This window comes from Pecten maximus, chromosome 11, assembly GCF_902652985.1.
Source record: "Pecten maximus chromosome 11, xPecMax1.1, whole genome shotgun sequence".
Taxonomy (NCBI): domain Eukaryota; kingdom Metazoa; phylum Mollusca; class Bivalvia; order Pectinida; family Pectinidae; genus Pecten; species Pecten maximus.
This window is the reverse complement of record NC_047025.1, coordinates 3,085,921-3,109,104: the sequence shown is the minus strand read 5'-3', so window position 1 is coordinate 3,109,104 and position 23,184 is coordinate 3,085,921. Positions and strand designations below refer to the sequence as shown.

The following is a 23,184-nucleotide window of genomic DNA, read 5'->3' as shown; positions in this document are numbered from 1 at the left end:
CGTCATACATCTGTAAGTAATGTTCATATAAGCAAATCTTCATTCGGTCTGAAGATGTCAGAGATGACAGAGAGGCCTAGCGGCAAGGTGGTTTTTTTTTTTTTTTTTTTTTGTTATTTTGTTAAATCTGAAGTAAATCGGAAAACTCTTTTTTCCTGCAATATTTTCGACGAATTCCCATTTCCTGTTTTCATTTACTGGAGTGATCTTCGCTCTCTTTTCATTTTGTTAAATCCATTTATCTCTTAACTTTTGTACTTTCTGCTATCTTAGGAACTATATAGACATACATGGAAGATTAGCAATTTGAGCCTGAACCCCATTGTTTGTAATAACAATTGCATTGTATGTTGTAATTTCAAGTTGTTTAAACAGTATTTGGTTCATACCAACTGATACTAACTGCAAAAGACTTAAAGTATATCAACATCCAACCAGATATCGTTAAATTAATTAAAGACAAGAAAGCTTACATCATACCCTACATTGTCGGACTCCTTTTTAGATCCAAGCAAAGGATCCGTTCATCTGATTTCTCCCAGAATGTGTCAGGAGAAGAAGCTGGTATCTCACTTTACATTCAAACATTAATATTTCTAACAGATGGATTATCCCCAAATATTTTCCAATGAAGTTTCGATAAGATTAAGTAAGGATATATATATTCATATGAAACTATGGTTTCGATAGAAGTTTTTGGTATAATTTGATCACGTGGTGTGGTATTGTTGTTCAATATGTTTTGTTATACTGTTAACTAGAACTGTCGCCAGGATGGATGACTAATACCCCCGCAATCTGCACGAGTCAATGGTGAATTGGAACTCTTAATTACAGGCTAAGATAACCCAGTAATATAGTGACCAGTTGCCAAATCAACCATAATTTTGAAGAAAAGAAAGTGAGATGCACATCTACACATGGTCATCTATATTTGTTTGAAATTTCATTGAAATCGGCCCTTCGGTTTAGTAGGAGTTGTCCGGACAAACTTAAAATTATGGTTCTTATCGGAAAACCTGTTTAAAGTGACCAGTTGCAATAGCAACCATAATTCTGAAAAAAAGGCATGCATATCCACACATGGTCCTCTATATTCGTGTGAAGTTTCATTGAAATCGGCCCTTCGGTATAGGAGGAGTTGTCCGGACAAAATGTGTCTACAGACGAACGGACGGACGGACGAGCAGTGATTCCAGTATACCCCCCCCCCCCCCCCCAACGTCGTTGCGGGGATAAATACTTACCTGTATTGTTAAAACAGAAGACACCAACATCATAGTAATGATTACAGTTAGAGCCCCATCCGTTATATCCACACTCATAGAGTGTCGTTTCTGTTCCTGAACACTGGATAGAATTCATCCACACCATTCCCGAACCACGTGGGAAAGCGTAGTAAAGGTAGTTGATATAGTTACTGTAAATACAGGAAGCAATTATGATTGGACTACGTATTCTACTCTGTAACCAAAATATGATACAACCAAACTAATTTTATAATATAGCGACAGACGTGAAACAACTGATATTGAAAAATAATGAATATTCTCAAATAGCATAAAATCACATTTTGCCTCGAAACAGTTTAACATTACATTGTCGTTATAAGAAAAAATAAACAAAAAGAGTTCCATTTACAATGCTTACAAGATTAACACTGTTTGTATAATGTATACATAATGTGAAGCGCATTTTACAAACATATGGCATTTCAAGCCTGATTTGGAAACATATCTCAAACATTAGGCGAGTATGATGTTACATTTCAGAGTTTAAAATAAAGTCCGAACATTCTTTAATGGTCTTATATTAGTTAGATATCTATATTGAATTATGCACTAAAACAATACATTAAATTGAAAGCACCAATTTCTACCACAATACGCTGCGTTATTCAACTCTCAAGCCATTGTATAAATGTGCCGACTGTTGGATATATGTATGTTATATTCCACAAGTGTAATATGACCTTCCGGTTTTTTGATTGGTCATGAATTCGAAATTTGAACCGAGCTGCAATTGTTATTCACGACATCAATAATCGAATGACGTCACATTACCGGGTCCCTGCCGTCACCTGTACACCTTATTTGCATACCTGTATCCAAGCATACGACAGACTACTGCTGCATCAGTATCATCCCAGCTATCACGACAAATTGTTCCCCACTGTCGGTCATAGAACACCTCCACACGACCAGAAGAGTTGGAAAATCCGTCTGTCAGTCGTACAGCAAACTCGTCCACATCTGGGAATATGAACATTAAATGAAGAATTTTACACATATTATCCCTGTTATTAAAAGTAAGTAATTGTTATTTACGTAAACCTTTTAGTCTATTGTTCAAGCCTGCGCTGCACCAATATAATGACTCTGAATGCTTTGAAAACATTTTTTGGGAATATTCTTAGACATTAACAGTCAATAAAACATATAGATCTACATGTAATCGTAAATATTTCATGATAAGATATACATGTATCCTCAATTTACTCATATTCATATATATATATATATAAGTTAAAAAGTTTAAGGTGAACCTTACGGACGAAAAATATGCATTTAAAAAGAATAAAAACACGACACAGCAGCTAGCGCTTTCGTCACGTCTAGGTGACTCTTCAGAATGTTTATTTTTTAAATAAACATTCTGAAGAGTCACCTAGACGTGACGAAAGCGCTAGCTGCTGTGTCGTGTTTTTATTCTTTTTAAATATATATATATATATATATATATATATATATAAGGGTCAAAGAAGTAATATGAACAGTATAATCCAGATAACACTGGATCCTCACATAAATGTATGGAGGATACGAATTACTTGTAATGATTATATGGGGCAAAGAAGTAATTCAAACAGTGTACACTGTTTGAATTACTTCTTTGCCCCATATATATATATATATATATATATGTGTGTGTGTGTTTCTATAGATCATACCGATGTTGAGCAGTTAAAAGTGATCAAGACGGTTATTGCGTAATATCCATTAAATCAACCCGGCGTTTATGGATTACGAACCATTAAACTTTTCCCGGCGTTCCAAGGAGTACGAACCATTAAATCATTTCGGCGTTTTAAGGAATATACACAATTAAAATCATTTCGAAATGTTATGGAGTAAAAACCATCAAAATCATTTCGAGTACACACCATTAAAATTATACCGATGTTGCAGAAATCAAAGGGTACTACTAATCTCCGTGTATAAACTCTTCTTCTAGACTACTTGACAATTTCTTCTCATTTGAAGGGTAGGTCTTTTAATTTAATTCCAAATATTTTACTCGTATATTTGATGATCAGATTTCGAAGGTTAACTTGAGCTTATGTTAATATAAAGGTCATTAGTTCGAGTCCTATCCTGGAAACTACGGCGTTTTTCTACTGGTAATATTGTGTCTTGTTGAGTTGTGATTAATATGAATACTGAACCTCTCTGGGACCGGCTTGGAGGTGCTATTAACATGTATTAATCCTAATCCAGCTAAATTCTAAGCCCGTGGTAAAATAATAATAAAAAAAAAGGTTTTAACACTGATCATACCAGATTGGCTTAGACAGGAGACGAAGGCAGTGGACAGCCTGCTTGAATAGTAGGACGATCCCCATCCATCAAATGGACAGTCGGCGATTGTGTCCTCTGAACCATTACACCGGACATTGTTCATCCAGGTAGGGTGTTGGAGGTATTGAAGATCAATGTAGTGTGTCACGGAACGTCCTTTTCCCGTACTTCAGATTAGAAAGTACATCTTAATGACAATTTGTTAATTCTGTGTTTTCCTTTTAGTATTAATTAAGCAGTATCTATAAAACAGGTAACATTTTATATTGATAATCTGCATTGTGAAGTGTTTTCTTTCCTTTTTTTAAAATCAATTTGCTGCGAGTAATTATATATTTAAAATGATGACAATAAATAAATGAATGATATCAAAACTAGCTGAGATTTTCCTATATTCAGAATTTTCATCAATTTCCATTTATACTTTTGACATATACTGTTACAAAAAAACCCTGTTCCGCTATAACTCTTACCTATATCCCAGCATCCTGCATACAACATCAGCATCTTTATCGTCCCAGGAATTATACCCGATATATCCCCATAGACCTGCATAGAAAACCTCCACTCTGCCTGACCTGTTGTGATATCCGTCTACCTCCATCAGACGGACTGCCACCTCAGAACCGTCTGATGTGATAGAATGAATACAGAACAAAATTTATTAACATAAGTTTCAATGCAAAAACCAAACTTAAATGCAGAATAAGTTAATTGACTGTATACTATTCCATCCGTCCCGACGTTATTACGTCACGTTATTGTAAATTTATGACGTCATCACAATTGTTGACGTCATACATCTATAAGTAATGTTCATATAAGCAAATCTTCATTCGGTCTGAAGATTTCTGAGAGGACAGAAAGGCCAAGCGGCAAAGTCTTCCTTTTTTGCTTTTTTGTTGGTTTTTTGTTTGTTTGTTATTTTGTTAAATCTGAGGTAAATCGGAAAACGCCTTTTTTTCCTGCAATATTTTCTACGAATTCGCATTTCCTGCTTTCATTTACTGAAGTGATCCGCCCTCTTTTTCATTTTGTTAAATCCATTTATCTCTTTTACCTTTTGTACTTTCTGCTATCTTAGGAACTATATAGACATACATGGAAGATTAGCAATTTGAGCCTGAACCCCATTGTTTGAAATAACAATTGCATTGTATGTTGTAATTTCAAGTTGTTTAAACAGTATTTGGTTCATACCAACTGATACTAACTGCAAAAGACTTAAAGTATATCAACATCCAACCAGATATCGTTAAATTAATTAAAGACAAGAAAGCTTACATCATACCCTACATTGTCGAACTCCTTTTTAGATTCAAGCAAAGGATCCGTTCATCTGATTTCTCCCAGAATGTGTCAGGAGAAGAAGCTGGTATCTCACTTTACATTCAAACATTAATATTTCTAACAGATGGATTATCCTCAAATATTTTCCAATGAAGTTTCGATAAGATTAAGTAAGGATATATATATTCATATGAAACTATGGTGTCGATAGAAGTTTTTGGTATAATTTGATCACGTGGTGTGGTATTGTTGTTCAATATGTTTTGTTATACTGTTAACTAGAACTGTCGCCAGGATGGATGACTAATACCCCCGCAATCTGCACGAGTCAATGGTGAATTGGAACTCTTAATTACAGGCTAAGATAACCCAGTAATATAGTGACCAGTTGCCAAATCAACCATAATTTTGAATAAAAGAAAGTGAGATGCACATCTACACATGGTCATCTATATTTGTTTGAAATTTCATTGAAATCGGCCCTTCGGTTTAGTAGGAGTTGTCCGGACAAACTTAAAATTATGGTTCTTATCGGAAAACCTGTTTAAAGTGACCAGTTGCAATAGCAACCATAATTCTGAAAAAAAGGCATGCATATCCACACATGGTCCTCTATATTCGTGTGAAGTTTCATTGAAATCGGCCCTTCGGTATAGGAGGAGTTGTCCGGACAAAATGTGTCTACAGACGAACGGACGGACGGACGAGCAGTGATTCCAGTATACCCCCCCCCCCCCCCCCCGCCCCCCCAACGTCGTTGCGGGGATTACCTGTATTGTTAAAACAGAAGACACCAACATCATAGTAATGATTACAGTTAGAGCCCCATCCGTTATATCCACACTCATAGAGTGTCGTTTCTGTTCCTGAACACTGGATAGAATTCATCCACACCATTCCCGAACCACGTGGGAAAGCGTCGTATTGGTAGTTGATATAGTTACTGTAAATACAGGAATCAATTATGATTGGTCTATGTATTCTACTCTTTGACCAATCAATGATACAACCAAACTAATTTTATAATATAACGACAAACGTGAAACAAATTATAATGTAAATATTGAATATTTTCAAATAGCATCAAATCAGATTTTGTCGTGAAACAGTATACAATTTTATTGACTTTGTGAGAAAAAAAAGCAAACAGAAAAAAAATTGTTGTATGTAATAAAACCTAACACCAAATTAAAGAAAAGATCCATTTTTAACACTGCCTTCTTTTCCGGAAGTTACGTCACCTGTATCCAAGTATCCGACAGACTACTTCTGCATCAGTATCATCCCAGTAACCACTACAAATTGTTCCCCACTGTCCGTCATAGAACACCTCCACACGACCAGAAGAGTTGGAAAATCCGTCAGTCAGTCGTACAGCAAACTCGTCCACATCTGGGAATATGAAACAAAATTATTCACATCTAGAACTACAAGAAACGACCTCAATATAAATACTAATATTAATATACAACTCATAGATACTGTTATTATAAAATCCTCAAGATAAGTAAGAATATATCTATACATACAAACATTTATATAATATATATACCCCGTACAAAATACCATTATCGGTTTCATATGATATATTTATATAACCCATACTAATAGTTATCTTTGATTGAAGAATTTTACATACATTTCCCCTGTAATTGAAGATACGTGTATATCCTCAATATACTCCATATACTATCGATCATTTTAATTTATCAACATATTAAGAACAGGAGAATATTGTACTTCACAAAAGTGATCAAGATGTTTATTGAGTACACACCATTAAAATTACCCCGACGTTTTATGGAGTATAAACCATTAAAATCAGCCCAACGTTTTATGGCGTACCAGCTATTCAAATCATCCTGACGTTTCAAGAAGTACAAGCTATTAAAATCATCCCAACGTTTAATGGAGTACAAGCTATTAAAATCATCCCGACGTTTCATGGATTACAAGCTTTTAAAATCTTGGAGTACAAGCTATTAAAATCATCCCAACGTTTAATGGAGTACAAGCTATTAAAATCATCCCAACGTTTAATGGAGTACAAGCTATTAAAATCATCCCGACGTTTCATGGATTACAAGCTTTTAAAATCTTGGAGTACAAGCTATTAAAATTATTCCAACGTTTCATGGAGTACAAGCTATTAAAATCATCCTGACGTTTCATGGAGTACAAGCTATTAAAATCATCCCGACATTTCATGGAGTACGAAACACTAAAATCATCCTGATGTTCCTGAAATCCATGGGTACTAATTTACGTGTAAAATCCTTCCTGCCAGACAACTTGACAATTCCTTCTATTTGGTTTGGGACATCTTTTCGTTTAATTCCTTATGTTTTCACTCGAATATGTTAATGTAAGGGTCATAAGTTTGAGTCCTGATCACTGTGGCGTTTTCTCAGCTGTTAATATCTTATAGAGTTATGATTAATATGGATACTCATTTGGCCTTTCTGGGACCTACTAAGAAGTGTTAAAAACTTTGATAAATTCTAATCCAGCTAAATTTTAAGCCCGTTGTACTGCGCTATAATAGAGAAGTTATTAAGTAAAGATCGTACCAGATTGGCTTAGACAGGAAACGAAGGCGCTCGTCAAGATAGTTGATAAGTAAGACGATCCCCATCCATCAAATGGACAGTCGGCGATTGTGTCCTCTGAACCATTACACCGGACCTTGTCCATCCAGATAGGGTGTTTGAGGTATGGAAGATCCATATAGTGTGCCACGGAACGTCCTTTTCCCGTACTTCAGATTAGAAAATGCAATTTAATGACAATTTTGTTCATTGTATGTTTTCCTTAAAGTATTGATAAAGCAGTATCTATAAAACAGGTAGCATTTTATACATTGTTTATTGATAATCTGCATTGTGAAGTGTTTTCTTTTCTTTGTTTTTTGATCAATTTGCTGTGAGTAGTTATATATTTAAAATGATGACAGTAAATAAATGAATGATATCAAAACTAGCTGAGATTGTCATATATTCAGAATTTTCATCAATTTCCATTTATACTTCGGACATATACTGTTACAAAAATACCTTTTCCGCTATAACTCTTACCTATATCCCAGCATCCTGCATACAACATCAGCATCCTTATCGTCCCAGTCATTATATCGGATATATCCCCATAGGCCCGCATAGAAAACCTCCACTCTGCCTGACCTGTTGTGATATCCGTCTACCTCCATCAGACGGACTGCCACTTCCGAATCATCTGGTGTGACATAATAAATACAGAACGAAGTTAATTTACATATGTGTAAATCAACGCTCCTGTGAAATTTTAAAATTTTCAAAACTGACGATCTTACTTTGTAGATAGTTTAAATTTGAGACAGAGTTATAAGAATTTTTAATTTGTACAATTGAAGTGATATTAGGTACCCACAGGTAATGCTCATGTCTTGAAAAGGGACCTGGAAAAATAATCCATAGGCCCAAAGCATGGCTCGTTAGTTGTTATCGGTTAAAAATTGGATCTATGACTTTAAATTTAAAATATATAACTAATAAATTGTGACTGGATCCTACCTGTATTGATTGTAAAAAAAAGATGCATTGTATATTATAATTTTATGTTTATGATGTAAAATTATGTTCATATTAACTGTTTATAACATACAAAGACCTGATATTGGTACAACAATACATAGCATTCTAGGATATTGGTAAATAAATTAACTCTAACAGAAGAAACTAACATATAATCTACATTGTCGGAGTCGATTTCATATCAAAGCAAATTCCATCTGATTTCTAACAGAGTACGACAAGGGAAGTAACTGGTGTCGCACTTAACATCACATATTAATATTTCTAGCAGATTGATTAACCCCAACATTTTCTAGGAACGTTTTCTATGATATTGATTAAATATATAGAGTTATAAACAATTATTGTTTTTTTTGAAAAAGAGGTTACACCAGATATATCATTTAATCATGTGTGGGGATTGGTTAAACATGTTTGTTTTACTTGTTAATCAATTAATTAAACACAGGGAAGCTAACATACACTACATTTTCAGACTCCTTTTAAGACCCAAGAAAGGCATCCTTTCTTCAAATCTACCAGAATTGGGAAGTAACTGGTATCGCACGTTTTACATTCAAACATTAAAATTTCTAAAAGATGGATTTCCAAGGAAGTTTCCAATGAAATTAAATAAGGATATATTTATATAAAACTATAGTTTTTGATATATGTTTTTGGTATAATTTGATTATGTATGGGGTATTGTTGTTCAATTTGTTTTCGTATACTGTTAATTACCTGTATTGTTAAAACAGAAGACACCAACATCATACTCGTGATTACAGGTAGATCCCCATCCGACAAATCTGCACTCATAGAGTGTTGATTCTGTTCCGTAACACTGGAGAAAATTCATCCACACCATTCCCGAACCACGTGGGAAAGCGCGAAGATTGTAGTCGATAGTATTACTGTAAATACAGAAATCGATTGTGATTTGTCTACATATTCTACTCTGTAATCAAAATATGTTACAACTAAGCTATTTATATGTGTATACATGGGGACAGACGTGAGACAAATTATAACGAAAATATGGAATATTTTCAACTAACATAAAAAACATGTTGCCTTGAACTAGTATAAAATTGCACAAAGAGTTCAATTCAGAATTCTAACAAGAATTGCACTGTTTGCATAATGCATACGTAGTGTGAAACACATTTGCACACACAATGACGTTATCAATCTGATTTTGAAACAAAATACACATTAGGATAGCGTGATGTTACATTTAAATGTTTAAAAAAAAAAGTTCGAGAATTCTTTAATAATCCTATATAGACTATGTTGAATTCAACGTATTTGTTACCTGTTATGTGAACTATATGCTACAATTAAAACACTATCTTTGACACTGTGTCGGTTTCCGGAAGTTACGTCACCTGTATCCAAGCATCCGACAGACTACTGCTGCATCATTAATAATCCCAGTAAGTATTACAAATTGTTCCCCACTGTCGGTCATAGAACACCTCCACACGACCAGAAGAGTTGGAAAATCCGTCCGTCAGTCGTACAGCAAACTCATCCATATCTGTCAACATGAGACAATATTATTTACGTTTAGAACTACACGAACCCACATTATGATGTATACTTATATGACGTATACATTCTATCATATGATACGGTTTCCTGTTATATTCAACAGGGAACCTTTCAATTTTCTTTTTATTTCAATTCTTAAGATATATATCTTATAAGTAATAACGACGATATGGTTCAATATGGGTACTGAAACTGAATCTTAGCAGATGTTCGCTGGATGCGTATTACAGGAAAGAAATAATCAATACTAGCTTCGTCAATGCTAACATGTAAATTGATATGCAAGATTATTTACCTTTTTGTCCCGTACAACCCACGAAAACGGTTGTTTGGTAGTTATAATAATACGGAGAAGAAAACACTCCCCATCCTCCGAATGGACAGTCAGCGATACTGGTTTCTGATCCGTTACATTGTACATTGTCCATCCAAGTCGGATGTTTCCGGTCGTAGGCTTCGAGTGGTTGACGGAAACTAGACGCAGAATGGCCGATACTAAAAGAGGATTTATAAAAAAAGTTACATTCACTGGTTTTAAGCAGGTTTATGATTCCATTGTTTAAGCAGGTTTATGATTCCATTGAACTAGACAATTTATCATCGTTCAATACAGAGTAGGATACAACAGAGCGCAATTAAATTAACTACATCATGCATCGTTTTCGTCCTTCTAGGACTTGTCATTTGTGATAGGGACATCACACAGCTGTTTCGTCCTTCTAGGACTCGTCAGTGATGTTAGGGACATCACACAGCTGTTTCGTCCTTCTAGGAATCGTCAGTGATGTTAGGGACATCACACAGCTGTTTCGTCCTTCCAGGACTTGTCAGTGATGATAGGGACATCACACAGCTGTTTCGTCCTTCTAGGAATCGTCAGTGATGATAGGGACATCACACAGCTGTTTCGTCCTTCTAGGACTCGTCAGTGATGTTAGGGACATCACACAGCTGTTTCGTCCTTCTAGGAATCGTCAGTGATGATAGGGACATCACACAGCTGTTTCGTCCTTCTAGGACTCGGAATTGGTGATAGGAACATCACACAGCCTGTTTCGTCCTTCTAGGACTTGTCATTGGTGACAGGGACATCACACAGCCGTTTCATTCTTCTAGGACCTGTCAGTGATGATAGGGATATCCCACAGCTGTTTCGTCCTTCTAGGACTCGTCAGTGATGATTAGGGACATCACACAGCTGTTTCGTCCTTCTAGGACTTGTCAGCGATGCTAATTATTGTTATACATAGGATGCAACTGTGGAAAAGCAAGGTCGACAAAAATGTCAAAATCCTGATAGGAGAAGAAAATAGCTAATATTCGGTAAATTTCATAATATTCAACATTACATGGATTGTACAAAACAAAATAAATATTAGCAACTTTCAAAGAACAAAACTGATTTGAAAACATAATTCTTACCTGAATTGGTAAACACCTCAAAGCTACGTCCTGTTTGTAGCAACAAAATAAGAAATGTCCAGCTATACTTACAGTCTTTTATCTACGACAATCGTGACTTACCTATATCCAAGCATCCTGCATACCACTTGAGCATCCTTGTCGTCCCAGTTAAGAGATCCTATGTAGCCCCAGTATCCATCATAAAACACTTCAACTAGGCCGGAACTGTTATAGTATCCTTCCCTCTCCACTAGACGTACGGCTACCTCCGAGAGATCTGTTACAGTAATACAATGTAATAGTATCCTTCCCTCTCCACTAGCCGTACGGCTACCTCCGAGAGTTATGTTACAGTAATACAATGTTATAACACCCTTCCCTCTCCACTAAACGTACGACTACCTCCGAAAGATCTGTTACAGTAATACAATGTTATAATACCCTTCCCTCTCCACTAGACGTACGACTACCTCCGAGAGATCTGTTACAGTTATACAATGTTATAATACCCTTCCCTCTCCACTAAACGTACGGCTACCTCCAAGAGATATGTTACAATGTTATAGTACCCTATAATGTTTTTTGGGACACTCAGATTAGACACATTGTATCATTTTATGTTTTTGTGTGACACTCTGATTAGACACTTTGTATCATTTTAGGTTTTTGTATGACACATTGTATCATTTTATGTTTTTTGACACTTTGTATCATTTTATGTTTTTTGACACTTTGTATCATTTTATGTTTTTTGTATGACACTTTGTATCATTTTATGTTTTTTGTATGACACTTTGTATCATTTTATGTTTTTTGACACACTGATCAGACAAATTGTATCATTTTATGTTTTTTTTTTTGACACTCTGATCAGACAAATTGTATCATTTTATGTTTTTTTTCACACTCTGATTAGACACATTGTATTTTTTTTTTTTTTTTTTGTGTGACACTGACCAGACAATGCCTTGGAATCTTTGTATTAGACGGGTGATGATGTCATCAAACAAACATTTTTTTGCACGTGTTACCTGTATCATTGAAGCAAACAACTCCAGCATCGTTAGCGTGACTACATGTCGATATACCCCAGCCAGGAAATGAACAATTAGCTAGATTGGATTCGGACCCAGAGCAATCAACATTTGACATCCAAATCAGTCCCGAACCCTGGCCAAACACCGCATAGGAGTATGCAGATCCCCGGCTACAAACAGACAGAGAAATATATGTCACAAACTAAGCATTTATATTTAGATTGGTATATCGTTATACTAATCTGTCCTGTACACAACATAATGAATGCCGAGTCGCACCTTTATTTCTGGTGATTTCCATTACAGGCATAGTCTAAGCCTCAAACAGCCAATTATGTAAAATATTGTCCAGTCTTCGGCGTAACGCGTCTAAAAAACTATCCAATATTTTACATAAAAGACAGTTTTCGGCTCATATTCTTTACATCTATAAGCTTTTGAACGTTCATATCGTGTCGTACATTTTAACAATATACATTATACACAGACAGTCAACCTGGAAAGTCATCAGGTGTGACAATGGTCTACGGAGTACGTCATGGTTGGTGACATGCTACAATTATCTTTCAAAAGAGTAAATAACATAATGTCATTCGCTTGTATGTGATACAGGGATAGGTCGTCCCCATATCAACTTACCCAGGCTTTATCCGACACCTTGATTATAAAATGTGTAAAACATCAAGGCGTACAGAAACAAGGAGTGTATGTATAAGGTTGGGGAAACCCCCATCAATTTGCGTATATTACGCAACCTTGTCTATCATACGACAAATTGAGGTATATTTTTCATATTACAAATAGTTAAAACCACTCCCAATTTAACCTTTTAAAAAATGTCATCCAAATTGCATTTATTAAGGCGTGAATTATCATACCTATGCACAAATAAAAATTATTTGCACGTTGGAAAGTAAAAAAAAAAATATTTTTTTAAATGCATTACTTCCGGCATGGTAACATCAAGTTTCTAAGTAGCTAATGCTTTCAGTAAACATATTTTAGAAAAATATTATCTTCCTTGTCGTAAATTCAATCGCCATTAAGTAATATATTTCAAAAATTAAGGATTAATCGATTTTATTTATTTACTGTCGTTAGCTCTAGCCGGGACAACAATGACGTCAGTGTCTTAACCTGGAACCAAGACAGACCACTCTGACGTCACAATCTTTACCTGTAACTAAGACAGACCATTCTGACGTCACAATCGTTACCTGTAAGTAAGACAGATCATTCTGACGTCATTATTTTTACCTGTAACCAAGACAGACCACTCTGAAGACAATGTCTTTACCTGTAACCAAGCATGCGACAGACCACTACGGCGTCATCGTTGTCCCAGGACTCGTCACACACTGTCCCCCACTGTCCAGAATACAGCACTTCCACACGACCGGAACTTTTGGAATATCCTCCCGAAAGTCGGACTGATTGTCCGTCTTCATTTGACGGATAAAATAAGCAAAATTTAACAATGTAATATCACGTATTAGAAAAAAACAGACAAAAGTCCGTAAATAACAGGACAAACTCGACGAAAGTGGTATTCTAACTAAAAAATTAAATAGAGGAAAACATGGCTTAAAAATTTACACGATTCGATTGAAAAGTTATATAAAGAAGAAGAAGACGATGGGTTCAGACTGAATTAGCACTTTATTTCGCGAACTTACCCCTCAGACAGACTTGTTCGGGAATACATGATTTCGCGAACAAAACAACGATGATCCACAGATTGACTAAATCGTGAATGATGAGCTCAAATTAAATTCATCAAACTCATTTATATGACATAAAAACTTCCCACCCCGTGTTCTAACACAACTATAGCAGACTCATATATATTGTGGCTGACGCCGGCCATCTTTTGTTGGTATTTTGGCAAAATTTGAACGTTAAAATGTCGTCTGCTTGCGTTTTTAAACAGTGATAATTCGCCAAAGCGCCAAAGAGCCAACATGGGATGATCGTAATCAGCATATGACGTCATAACACTAACATGAGTATAATGTATATCATACAACTCAGTACTTTTCTTAAACTGATCAGCCGTAAATACACAACCTTCAGAAGACAAACACAATAACGTAATACTTTTATGAAGCCATCATGTCCGAGAAAACCATTAGATTACGGTATAAGAAATACTGTTCCCAGACATAATGGCGGAAGTTTTTTATGTTCCTCATTCGTGTGACACACGACCACATGTCCACCTCCAAGCTGACTTTACAGGGACAACAAGTAGAGGATAAAATTAGTGATCAGAATGGTATCCACCAATTAATAAACAGCTATGTACATTCTTACCTGCAGTAGGTACACAACTTAACAGCATCACCAAAACAAACAGTCCCAGGTTATAACAGGACTCCATTCTGTAGTAAGTCATCCTTTGTATGGGACACCCTGTATAGACACCCGGGTTATGTTCACCTGAGAGGTGCGGTGTATGTATCCTGTATAAAACACGCATTGAAGTGAGGAATTTTTATACATCGTTGGTATCTAACTACGTAGTTGATAAAGCGTAACACATTATATCTCACGTTTGAAGGATAATATCTGGTATATTTATGTTGGAAAAACCAACTGATACTGCATAATTATGTTGTGTATACTGATACTGCTTAATAAAGTATTTAAACTGTACATTATACGTGTGTTGTTTACACTGTACATTATATGTGTGTTGTTTACACTGTACATTATATGTGTGTTGTTTACACTGTACATTATACGCATGTTGCTTACACCGTAGAGTATACATGTGTTGTTTATACTGTATATCATACATGTGTGGTTCACACTGTACATTATATATGTGTTGTTTACACTGTTCATTATATAGGTGCTGTTTTCACTGTACATTTTATGTGTTGTTTACACAGTACATTATATATGTGCTATTTACACAGTACATTATACATGTGCTGTTTACACAGTACATTATATATGTGCTGTTTACACAGTACATTATATATGTGCTGTTTACACAGTCCATTATATATGTGCTGTTTACACTGTATATTATATATCTGTTGCTTACATTGTATATTTTATGTGTTGTTTACACTGTACATTATATATGTGTTGTTTACACTGTACATTATATGTGTGTTGTTTACACTGTACATTACATGTGTTGTTTACACAGTACATTATATATGTGCTGTTTACACAGTCCATTATATGTGCTATTTACACAGTACATTATACATGTGCTGTTTACACAGTACATTATATATGTGCTGTTTACACAGTACATTATATATGTGCTGTTTACACAGTACATTATATATGTGCTGTTTACACTGTATATTATATATGTGTTGCTTACATTGTACATTTTATGTGTTGTTTACACTGTACATTATATATGTGTTGTTTACACTGTACATTCTATGTGTTGTTTACACTGAAGTTATATATATATGTTATCTACAATTTACGTTATATTATAGAGTTTATATTGTATTACACATCATGTATAACTCGCTTACCTCAATAAAACTGGACAGCTTTTTCTAATATAAGAATGATAATTATTTCCGATTTACCAATAGTTAATTTTCCATGTCTAGATAGTTACGTCCCCAGTTGATACTATAGTCAATGACGGGTTCTTATTATTACGATTTTCCCGAGAGTTGTCGACACTACTGACGGGACAACTGACAACACATCTTCTAGAAATGCTGGTTGAGAGTTTTACGGTCAACATCATAATCTCACCAAGAAATATTGTATGTCCCTGTGTGACAATAAGTCAGACGTGCTCGATGTTTGTTGATATGCCGGGTGTCGTCGATGAATGAAGCAGAAGATGCTTACTCTTCCGAAACACCTGGTCTTATTTTCTATGTTATGGTTTAATGTCGGTCTCTCTGTTGTTTTTGTGTACATAATATAAGTTGTTGATTTTAATCATTTCTTGTTTATCTTACGTAAGTATTTATCTTTCGTTTTAAGTTGCCAAAGACGAGGCATAAACAAATATTTGATCACATCCCCAACCTCACATCTGTTCAAAACACTCATCTCATCATTTACTTACATAGAATATATTACAGGAATAAGTTCCACTGGAATGAATATAAAAAAGGGAAAAAAAGAAGTAAAGAGAAGAAAAAAAGAAATCCATCATTTTCTAACTGTATTTTTCATTTAACATCAATAAACAACAAACGATTTAAAGTAGGCATTGTATATGATTTTATTTTTTCATCTTGCTTGTATCAGGCATATTTGATGGCTCAACAATTTATGTTATAAGCCAATAACGTAAAATAATGACGTCACCGTTTGTACAATGTAACGTCACTTTTGATTGGCTGATACAACAGCGTAATAATTTCTAAGTGAAATAAGTCCAGCAATTAAAGTTTATGTCTAGAGGGATTGTATTCAATATATCAAATCATAAGTATATATGCTATTGAACTATAACACTTAAAACGCAGCGCTCTCTCATCATTATTAGTACTAATAATACTCATTCCGCTTTTTGTGTTATATCGCCATGTTAAGAGTGAAATATTGACATGAAATTCAAGTGGAAATTTACCGGCTGAGTTATCTTTCAATTATATGAAATATTGTTACCCAGTACCAATGGACGAATTCTAAAGCTGTTATGGCACCTGGTTTGGTGTCGGGTTGTGTATGTTAGATAAGATTTATTGATGACCTCTAAGGATTGAGGGAAGCAACACTTTAAATCATGCCAATTTGGATATATTGTTTTTAATTATGTCATTTCGTCATGTAAAGGTTTATTGAGAATAGCATGTATGTAAACAATCAGTTCCACTACAAGCCTCTGAGATAGGCACACGTCTTTGCTGACGTATAATTCAAAATAATACCAGACGATTGGAATTACACTATCCGGGACTGTGGGCGGAACATTCCATCACATAAACATATATTTAAGTTAATCCTTAATTATGTCAGCGTTTTACCAATAAACTACTGAAACACTATTATAGCATCAACAATTTTATTACATTTTTACCAGTGAAATATCAAAAGTTATTCATTCCATAAAAGTGATATTTTTCACTAGTGAAAAATATCACTTTTGCTGATTTGACCAATCAAATTAATGATTAGAAAATACTAAAATAATTGACCAATCAGAAAGCCCGACATATATGTCAGCACCTGGACAGGGGAAACTACTTTTTTTGTATGCAAACTTTCGCTGTAGGCCTAGTTAACATACGGGGTAGGTTTTTCGTTGATAAAAAATGTAATAAACAGAATATCTAACAGTGTCTTCAGTAATACCAAATATATTTCACTCGTGTGACTAATATTTTGATATGTTTCACTCGTGCTGCGCACTCGTGAAAAATATCAAAATATTAGCCCCACTCGTGAAATATATTTGGTATTACTGAAGACACTGTTAGATATCCTCTATATATTTCATAAAATCAAACTGAGAATAATTCATATATTATTCTATCATTCAGAGCTTACTGAATAACTGATTGTAGTTCCAGTCCGACTTCTTAAAGCAGGGACAATGTTACCTTCTGACTACAATATTAGATAGTTTTCAGACATAAAAATTAAATAAATTATTTCATAAGTCAATGCAATTAATCTTTATTCGTAAAAAATATTTATTAATTGATACATCATGATCACATGTAGAGTTTTAAGGATTTCACTTCCAGTGATATCAAAATGCAGAATTTGTCATATTGTTATAATCATCTACAAGTATCATTCATCATTGGAAGATAATTACGATAAAGACTTGCTCATTCCGACTCCTTTTTGACATCGTTATGACGTTTTATTTTTTAATGTCTTCGGTCTATGTTTATCATATAATATGTCTGATACGTTATATTCCGCTTTCTAATTATTCTATCTGGGTGAAAACATTTTAAGTTCCTGTATGTGCTGTTGTTGGAGCGTTACTTGAAGACTAACTATAACTGATGCAAACGTTCTATCCTCTCCTTGGCAGGGTTGCCGTATTGATCAAACGATACTACATGAAGAGAGTCCCTGTATTCCCTGAGTGCCCTCCGAGAGTCACCAACCATCTCATAACAGATACCCAGGAGGTTGTGTACTATCCATTTTTTACAACCACCCTGAGCTTCGTCATACTTCACAGCCCGGAGGTGAGTTAATACCGTATCACGTCTCTTGGTGTCGCCGAGTTCGTGGTAACACAGGAAAGACAGAAACACAGCATAGGGGAGTGGAGGGATACACAAAGGATATCTACTAGAAAGTTGTTTAATTTCCTTATGTAATTGTGAAGGGCAGAACTGTAGATTATCAGGTGTGAACATGATATCCGATACACCAACCTCCTTGCATTTCTGTAGTAGAGTAAACCCTCGCCCACAGTAGTGTTGTTCATATCTGTCTAAGCAATGAATCTTTGCATCGGCACTAAAATAAATTTTGAATGACGAAATCATGTTCCCACATATTTCCAGGGCTTTACTGTAATTCCCAGTCTGGTAGTAATATGTTGCCAAAGTCAACCCTCCTGGACTTGTACACATTGAGGCAAATGGTGTCAGAAGTTTCTTGCATTTCCTGAGGGATTTGTACTTCTCTTTATTTCCTCTCGCTGCAATGTGATTCTCGAAAGCCTCCATTCCTGTATGACACACCGCCTTCAAGGTTATGGTATAACCTATGAATTCATCCATATCTGACTTCGATTCAGACATGAGTGTCAGGGACGCATGAAGAACTCCCGGAGAGGAATGAAACGCTGATGTATTATGTAATACCGTCATGTCGCATTCCCCTTCTGATTGTGTTGAAGGAGGTAGAACATATTCCCAGTCTCCAGTCATCACTCCTTCGATAAATTCTCCTATGGATGGCTGTATGAATGTTCCAACTGAAAGACATCCCCATTTCTTATCATGAAGATCAACTAGAAAGCGAAGGAGATTTTCCTGATTTTCACCGTGAACTTTGCCGATAAACATATTGTTTCTTTTAATGAAGTAATTCGGACAATATCCCGTCTTCACGCAGGATATCAAAATGTTTAAGCAAAACATGAAACAGAAAAAGGAATGTTTTTCTTGCCAAAACGAACCAGGTGTGTTTTCCACTGCGTGGAATATAACGGTTTTTATGATATATGATGATAGGATATCTATATCTCCTAGTAACTTTACTAACATGCCAGATATTTGTTTGAGGAAGTACTTGAGAAGTCCGTACACTAAAAATTGTACATGAGTGAGAGAATATATAAGTTTTCTTTCTGCGGTTGTGAACGAAATCCTCCATTGTAGGAATGTGTCAGATGACGTTTTGTCCCCTACAGGAACAAGATGACAACCACCTTGTACAATTTGATCTCTCAAAGCTTGATCTGGCCAGTTATGAAGGCGGGGTCTGGTCACCCATTCATCGGCATCTTTGGGCCAACCATAACACCGAAATGATTTCACAAAATCAAAGTCAAGATTCAAATTGCTATGTTCATTGCCCAGATTAGAAGCTGGGCCATGCGTTTCCGTGTGTAAATGAAACTGTTTCCTTATTGAATTATTACCATACCTTGTGTATAATTCACTTGATATAAAACAAGCATCCCCAACTGGAACAATAGATTCGATCAAGTGTTTTTGATACCTTTCACCGAGTTGAACAACCTCAAGGGTTACATAACCTGGTCGACTGTCAGCGTCCCTCATTATCAAAACTGTTTTATTCTTGGTGTCCGTAGGAATACATCTGTCCATTTCTGGACACAAAACTATTGCATCTATCTCAGTATGCATCATATCAGTATCCGAGCCTTGCATTGCCATTCCTTCGGCTCTACTTCCTGTACAAAACAGTTGGATAGGCAGTTTACGTTGATTGCTGAAATGTTCCCCTAAAACTGCCATTCTTCTCCTGATGGCCACAAGCTCACGGCTCCCTATAAACCTGTCGAGGACGTGGTACAGAATCCATGAATGCACGTACTGCTCACCCTGATCTGACATCTTGCTATTATTCACAGATCCTACAATAAAACATTGAAAACAAGTTGAAGCGACCAAATATCATCAAACCATTTGAATTTGAAAAAAATATAAGTATATGAAATAGCAGACTCTGAAAATAACGACATATTCTGACTCCTTTTTGACTCCTTATAATACCATATCACGTACATTGTATTGTATCGAATATTTCCCAAAATGTCAAATGCTTATAACGTGTGCACGAGCGGTTAAAGTAACGAGACTGTATTGCACTGGATGGCATGCTTAATTCTCCCCTTGTATGATCTAGAGGAGTTTCTATAAAGTGTTTTTCCTGTCTTATACTTAGACATTAAGGAGACTAAAATGATCATGGTACTTATATTAAAATCATTTTCAAGTTATGAAGAAATACTATATATACATTTCGGTGACTAAGAAAATCTGCACAAATTCTGTAAACATTTTGATAGTCTTCAAAAACACAATCAGTCAATACAATAACGATTATCATTCGCAATAATTAATAGACAATTGGGCTCTCGTGTTATGCAAAATGATTTGCCATCATCGTTCTGTTCAATTTCTATTATATTAATATAAGCGAAAACTTGGGAGTTTTTTCTTCTTCAAATAATCCGATATTTGAACTGGTTTTTGGACAAGAAGAGTTACCACCGAGGACTTCAATACAAACTATTTCAACTACGTTATTATTTAATCTAAGCTAGAACACCGGAGCAAGAAGTCCGCGTAAACAACTGGTTGGAGGTATTATATATATGCTACCGGAAAGAAGGAAATGAATCGAGTTACAGCGGAGTATCAGAGGACTTCAGATGAAGCGAGGTACCGAAAAGGAACAGCCCATGTTCTACTGCATCAGAGGGTTTACAACGTAACGGGGGTATTGACATATACCATACTAGAGAACAATACAAGTAATTAACAGCTGTGAAGTCAGATAAACATATAGAAATCGGATGACAACGAAAGTCGCTGATAGAAAACAATTCACCGTAACATGACTAAAAGTTTCATATAGCGATATGCTATTATACCTTTAACAGAGACAATGCATTTTATGGGAATATTGATGTCTTCTCTCGTGTTGTTGTCGGTGTACACAGTGTCCCATGTCTTAGATATAAACTGTTTGTGCTAACTCATAAACGGAAACAAGAGGGATCCACACAAGGGTACCCGGTGCCCCCATAGTATAGTATACGTTTTTCAATCCCGAACAACAATGCAGGGCTTTAAGTTGTAGGGTTGACCTGGTGACCCATCGAGCGTATCGATACCTGTTGTATGTGTGTTTGTGAAAGTGCGCTGTTAATCTATGGCCGACACAGCAAACACATCATAACAAAAACCGTTCTTGGACCTCCAGTGGGTGTTTTTTTTTTATCATTGTTATGAATAAATTGAACTATAATTAGCCTTACAATAACACTCTCCATACTACATGACAGTGGATATCATTGATTTATCGGTGGCATGGGTTTGGACCCATCGACCTACTGTATACTGTATATGTGTATTTCAGACATCTTGGTATCTTACCTGAATGAGCTAACAGAGGTCCAAGGGTTGATGTAGAATGTCAGAAGATTTTGAAACAATCTCAGAGTCCTGATGGTGACGTGAAAGTTTGTCTTCGTTGTGGGAGTTGTCGGAATATTCACGTTGTTTATCACATTACTAGTCAATATGAGGCGACGATACAGATGGGTCTATTGCCCCTGTTGGCCGACTCCGAGTAACAGCTTCGATCGCAGAGAACTAGTAAACATATAGCTATTCTCATACACCGCTATGGTCCACATATCGATATCGGGTATATATACCCGTATCTTTACAGTTTATGGCATTCTTCCTTTCATCATATATAACGCAAAGTCAGTGCATGTTCCATTTATCATCGAAAACCCACGAGACTCTGCACTTGTCTATTAATTTTGTGACTCAATCTTGTCGTTTGAGCTTGAGACTCAATCTTGTAGTTTGAGTTTGAGACTCAATCTAACCTTGTCTGTTAAGTTTGTGACTCAATCGTGTCGTTTGAGTTTCAGAGTTTACTGACATACATTTTTAAGTAGCTCTATAAGGTAATTTCATTTACTGGCGTAACTGTTGTTTATTTCTACTACTAATTCTATTCAACACATGTATATATGTCTTGGTATTAATTGTAACCAATAAATATTATTATTTCATTTCACATTGATGTAAGGTGTTCCAGTTCGAAGTTTTATATTTGTCTTGGTATGTACATGGGAAAGGAATTAATATAAGTTCTAAGCTTGTTGTCCAATCCCATAAGAATATTTGAATATGTATTGACCATTTTGATTAATGAATAAATATTGTTTTTAAACTAAATATTCTATAAATCCTTCCAACAGATGCAGGCTATTTAGTCCATATACAATTTACATACCACACTAGCCATACAAAAGCCAATTTCATCAAGAAATTTATAATTTGTAAGAAGGATTACACAACCTACTGTAAATAAAATGATAAAAGTCCTTAATGAAATTGAAAGGAGTTACTTCGTATCATTATGTAAGAAAATAAAGAAAATAAGGAGACATATTAATGCATTTAGATACCTTTTTTTACTCTTGACTGTACTCATGTATATATCGTACGAAATCCAAAAGACATGTAATAAAATATGGCTTAAACAAAATATAATGAGATCTATCTAAGCGAAAGGCAACTTCACTCAATACAACAGGTAAATTAGTAATTAGCATAGGTAGAATTAAGTAGTAATTTCTAATAA

The 23,184-nt window shown here is 35.3% G+C and overlaps 3 protein-coding genes across 3 annotated transcripts in view; all 3 read right to left on the bottom strand.

Annotated features, from left to right (window-relative positions):
- LOC117337736 (deleted in malignant brain tumors 1 protein-like) overlaps positions 1–10,383 on the bottom strand; it is a 53,293-nt gene extending 42,910 nt beyond the window's left edge. Inside the window, exons 1-11 of the mRNA XM_033898837.1 lie at positions 10,266–10,383; positions 9,805–9,956; positions 9,158–9,330; positions 7,943–8,099; positions 7,439–7,626; positions 6,110–6,260; positions 5,639–5,811; positions 4,052–4,208; positions 3,558–3,745; positions 2,102–2,252; positions 1,248–1,420 (exon numbers count right to left, since the gene is read on the bottom strand). Of these exons, the coding sequence (XP_033754728.1) occupies positions 1,248–1,420; positions 2,102–2,252; positions 3,558–3,745; positions 4,052–4,208; positions 5,639–5,811; positions 6,110–6,260; positions 7,439–7,626; positions 7,943–8,099; positions 9,158–9,330; positions 9,805–9,887 (1,594 nt within the window). The 5' untranslated portion in view covers positions 9,888–9,956; positions 10,266–10,383. The remainder of the gene's footprint in view (positions 1–1,247; positions 1,421–2,101; positions 2,253–3,557; positions 3,746–4,051; positions 4,209–5,638; positions 5,812–6,109; positions 6,261–7,438; positions 7,627–7,942; positions 8,100–9,157; positions 9,331–9,804; positions 9,957–10,265) is intronic.
- Positions 10,384–11,790: 1,407 nt separating this feature from the next.
- LOC117337735 (galectin-3-binding protein-like) lies at positions 11,791–14,865 on the bottom strand. The gene is made up of 4 exons (XM_033898836.1): positions 14,725–14,865; positions 13,709–13,853; positions 12,406–12,581; positions 11,791–11,855 (listed from the first exon to the last, which is right to left on the bottom strand). Exons 1-4 carry the CDS (start codon positions 14,804–14,806, stop codon positions 11,791–11,793), a joined length of 468 nt encoding a protein of 155 aa, XP_033754727.1. The 5' UTR covers positions 14,807–14,865.
- Positions 14,866–18,181: 3,316 nt separating this feature from the next.
- On the bottom strand, positions 18,182–22,069 carry LOC117337136. Its single transcript, XM_033897962.1, has 2 exons — positions 21,957–22,069; positions 18,182–20,428 (listed from the first exon to the last, which is right to left on the bottom strand). The coding sequence occupies exon 2, from the start codon at positions 20,406–20,408 to the stop codon at positions 18,363–18,365; it is 2,046 nt and encodes a 681-aa protein (XP_033753853.1). The 5' UTR covers positions 20,409–20,428; positions 21,957–22,069; the 3' UTR covers positions 18,182–18,362.
- Positions 22,070–23,184: the final 1,115 nt, after the last annotated feature.

What these genes read in the sequence shown, in the direction of transcription:
- LOC117337735 (XM_033898836.1), bottom strand. Translation starts at nt 14,806, where the DNA reads ATGACTTACTACAGAATGGAGTCCTGTTATAACCTGGGACTGTTTGTT. An exon ending in AAGTTGTGTACCTACTGCAG is followed by an intron (nt 13,854 to 14,724) that starts GTAAGAATGTAC and finishes CGTCAAATGAAG; the next exon opens with ACGGACAATCAGTCCGACTT. An exon ending in TGTTTGCTTCAATGATACAG is followed by an intron (nt 11,856 to 12,405) that starts GTAACACGTGCA and finishes TAACTGTAACAG; the next exon opens with ATCTCTCGGAGGTAGTCGTA.
- LOC117337136 (XM_033897962.1), bottom strand. Translation starts at nt 20,408, where the DNA reads ATGTCAGATCAGGGTGAGCAGTACGTGCATTCATGGATTCTGTACCAC.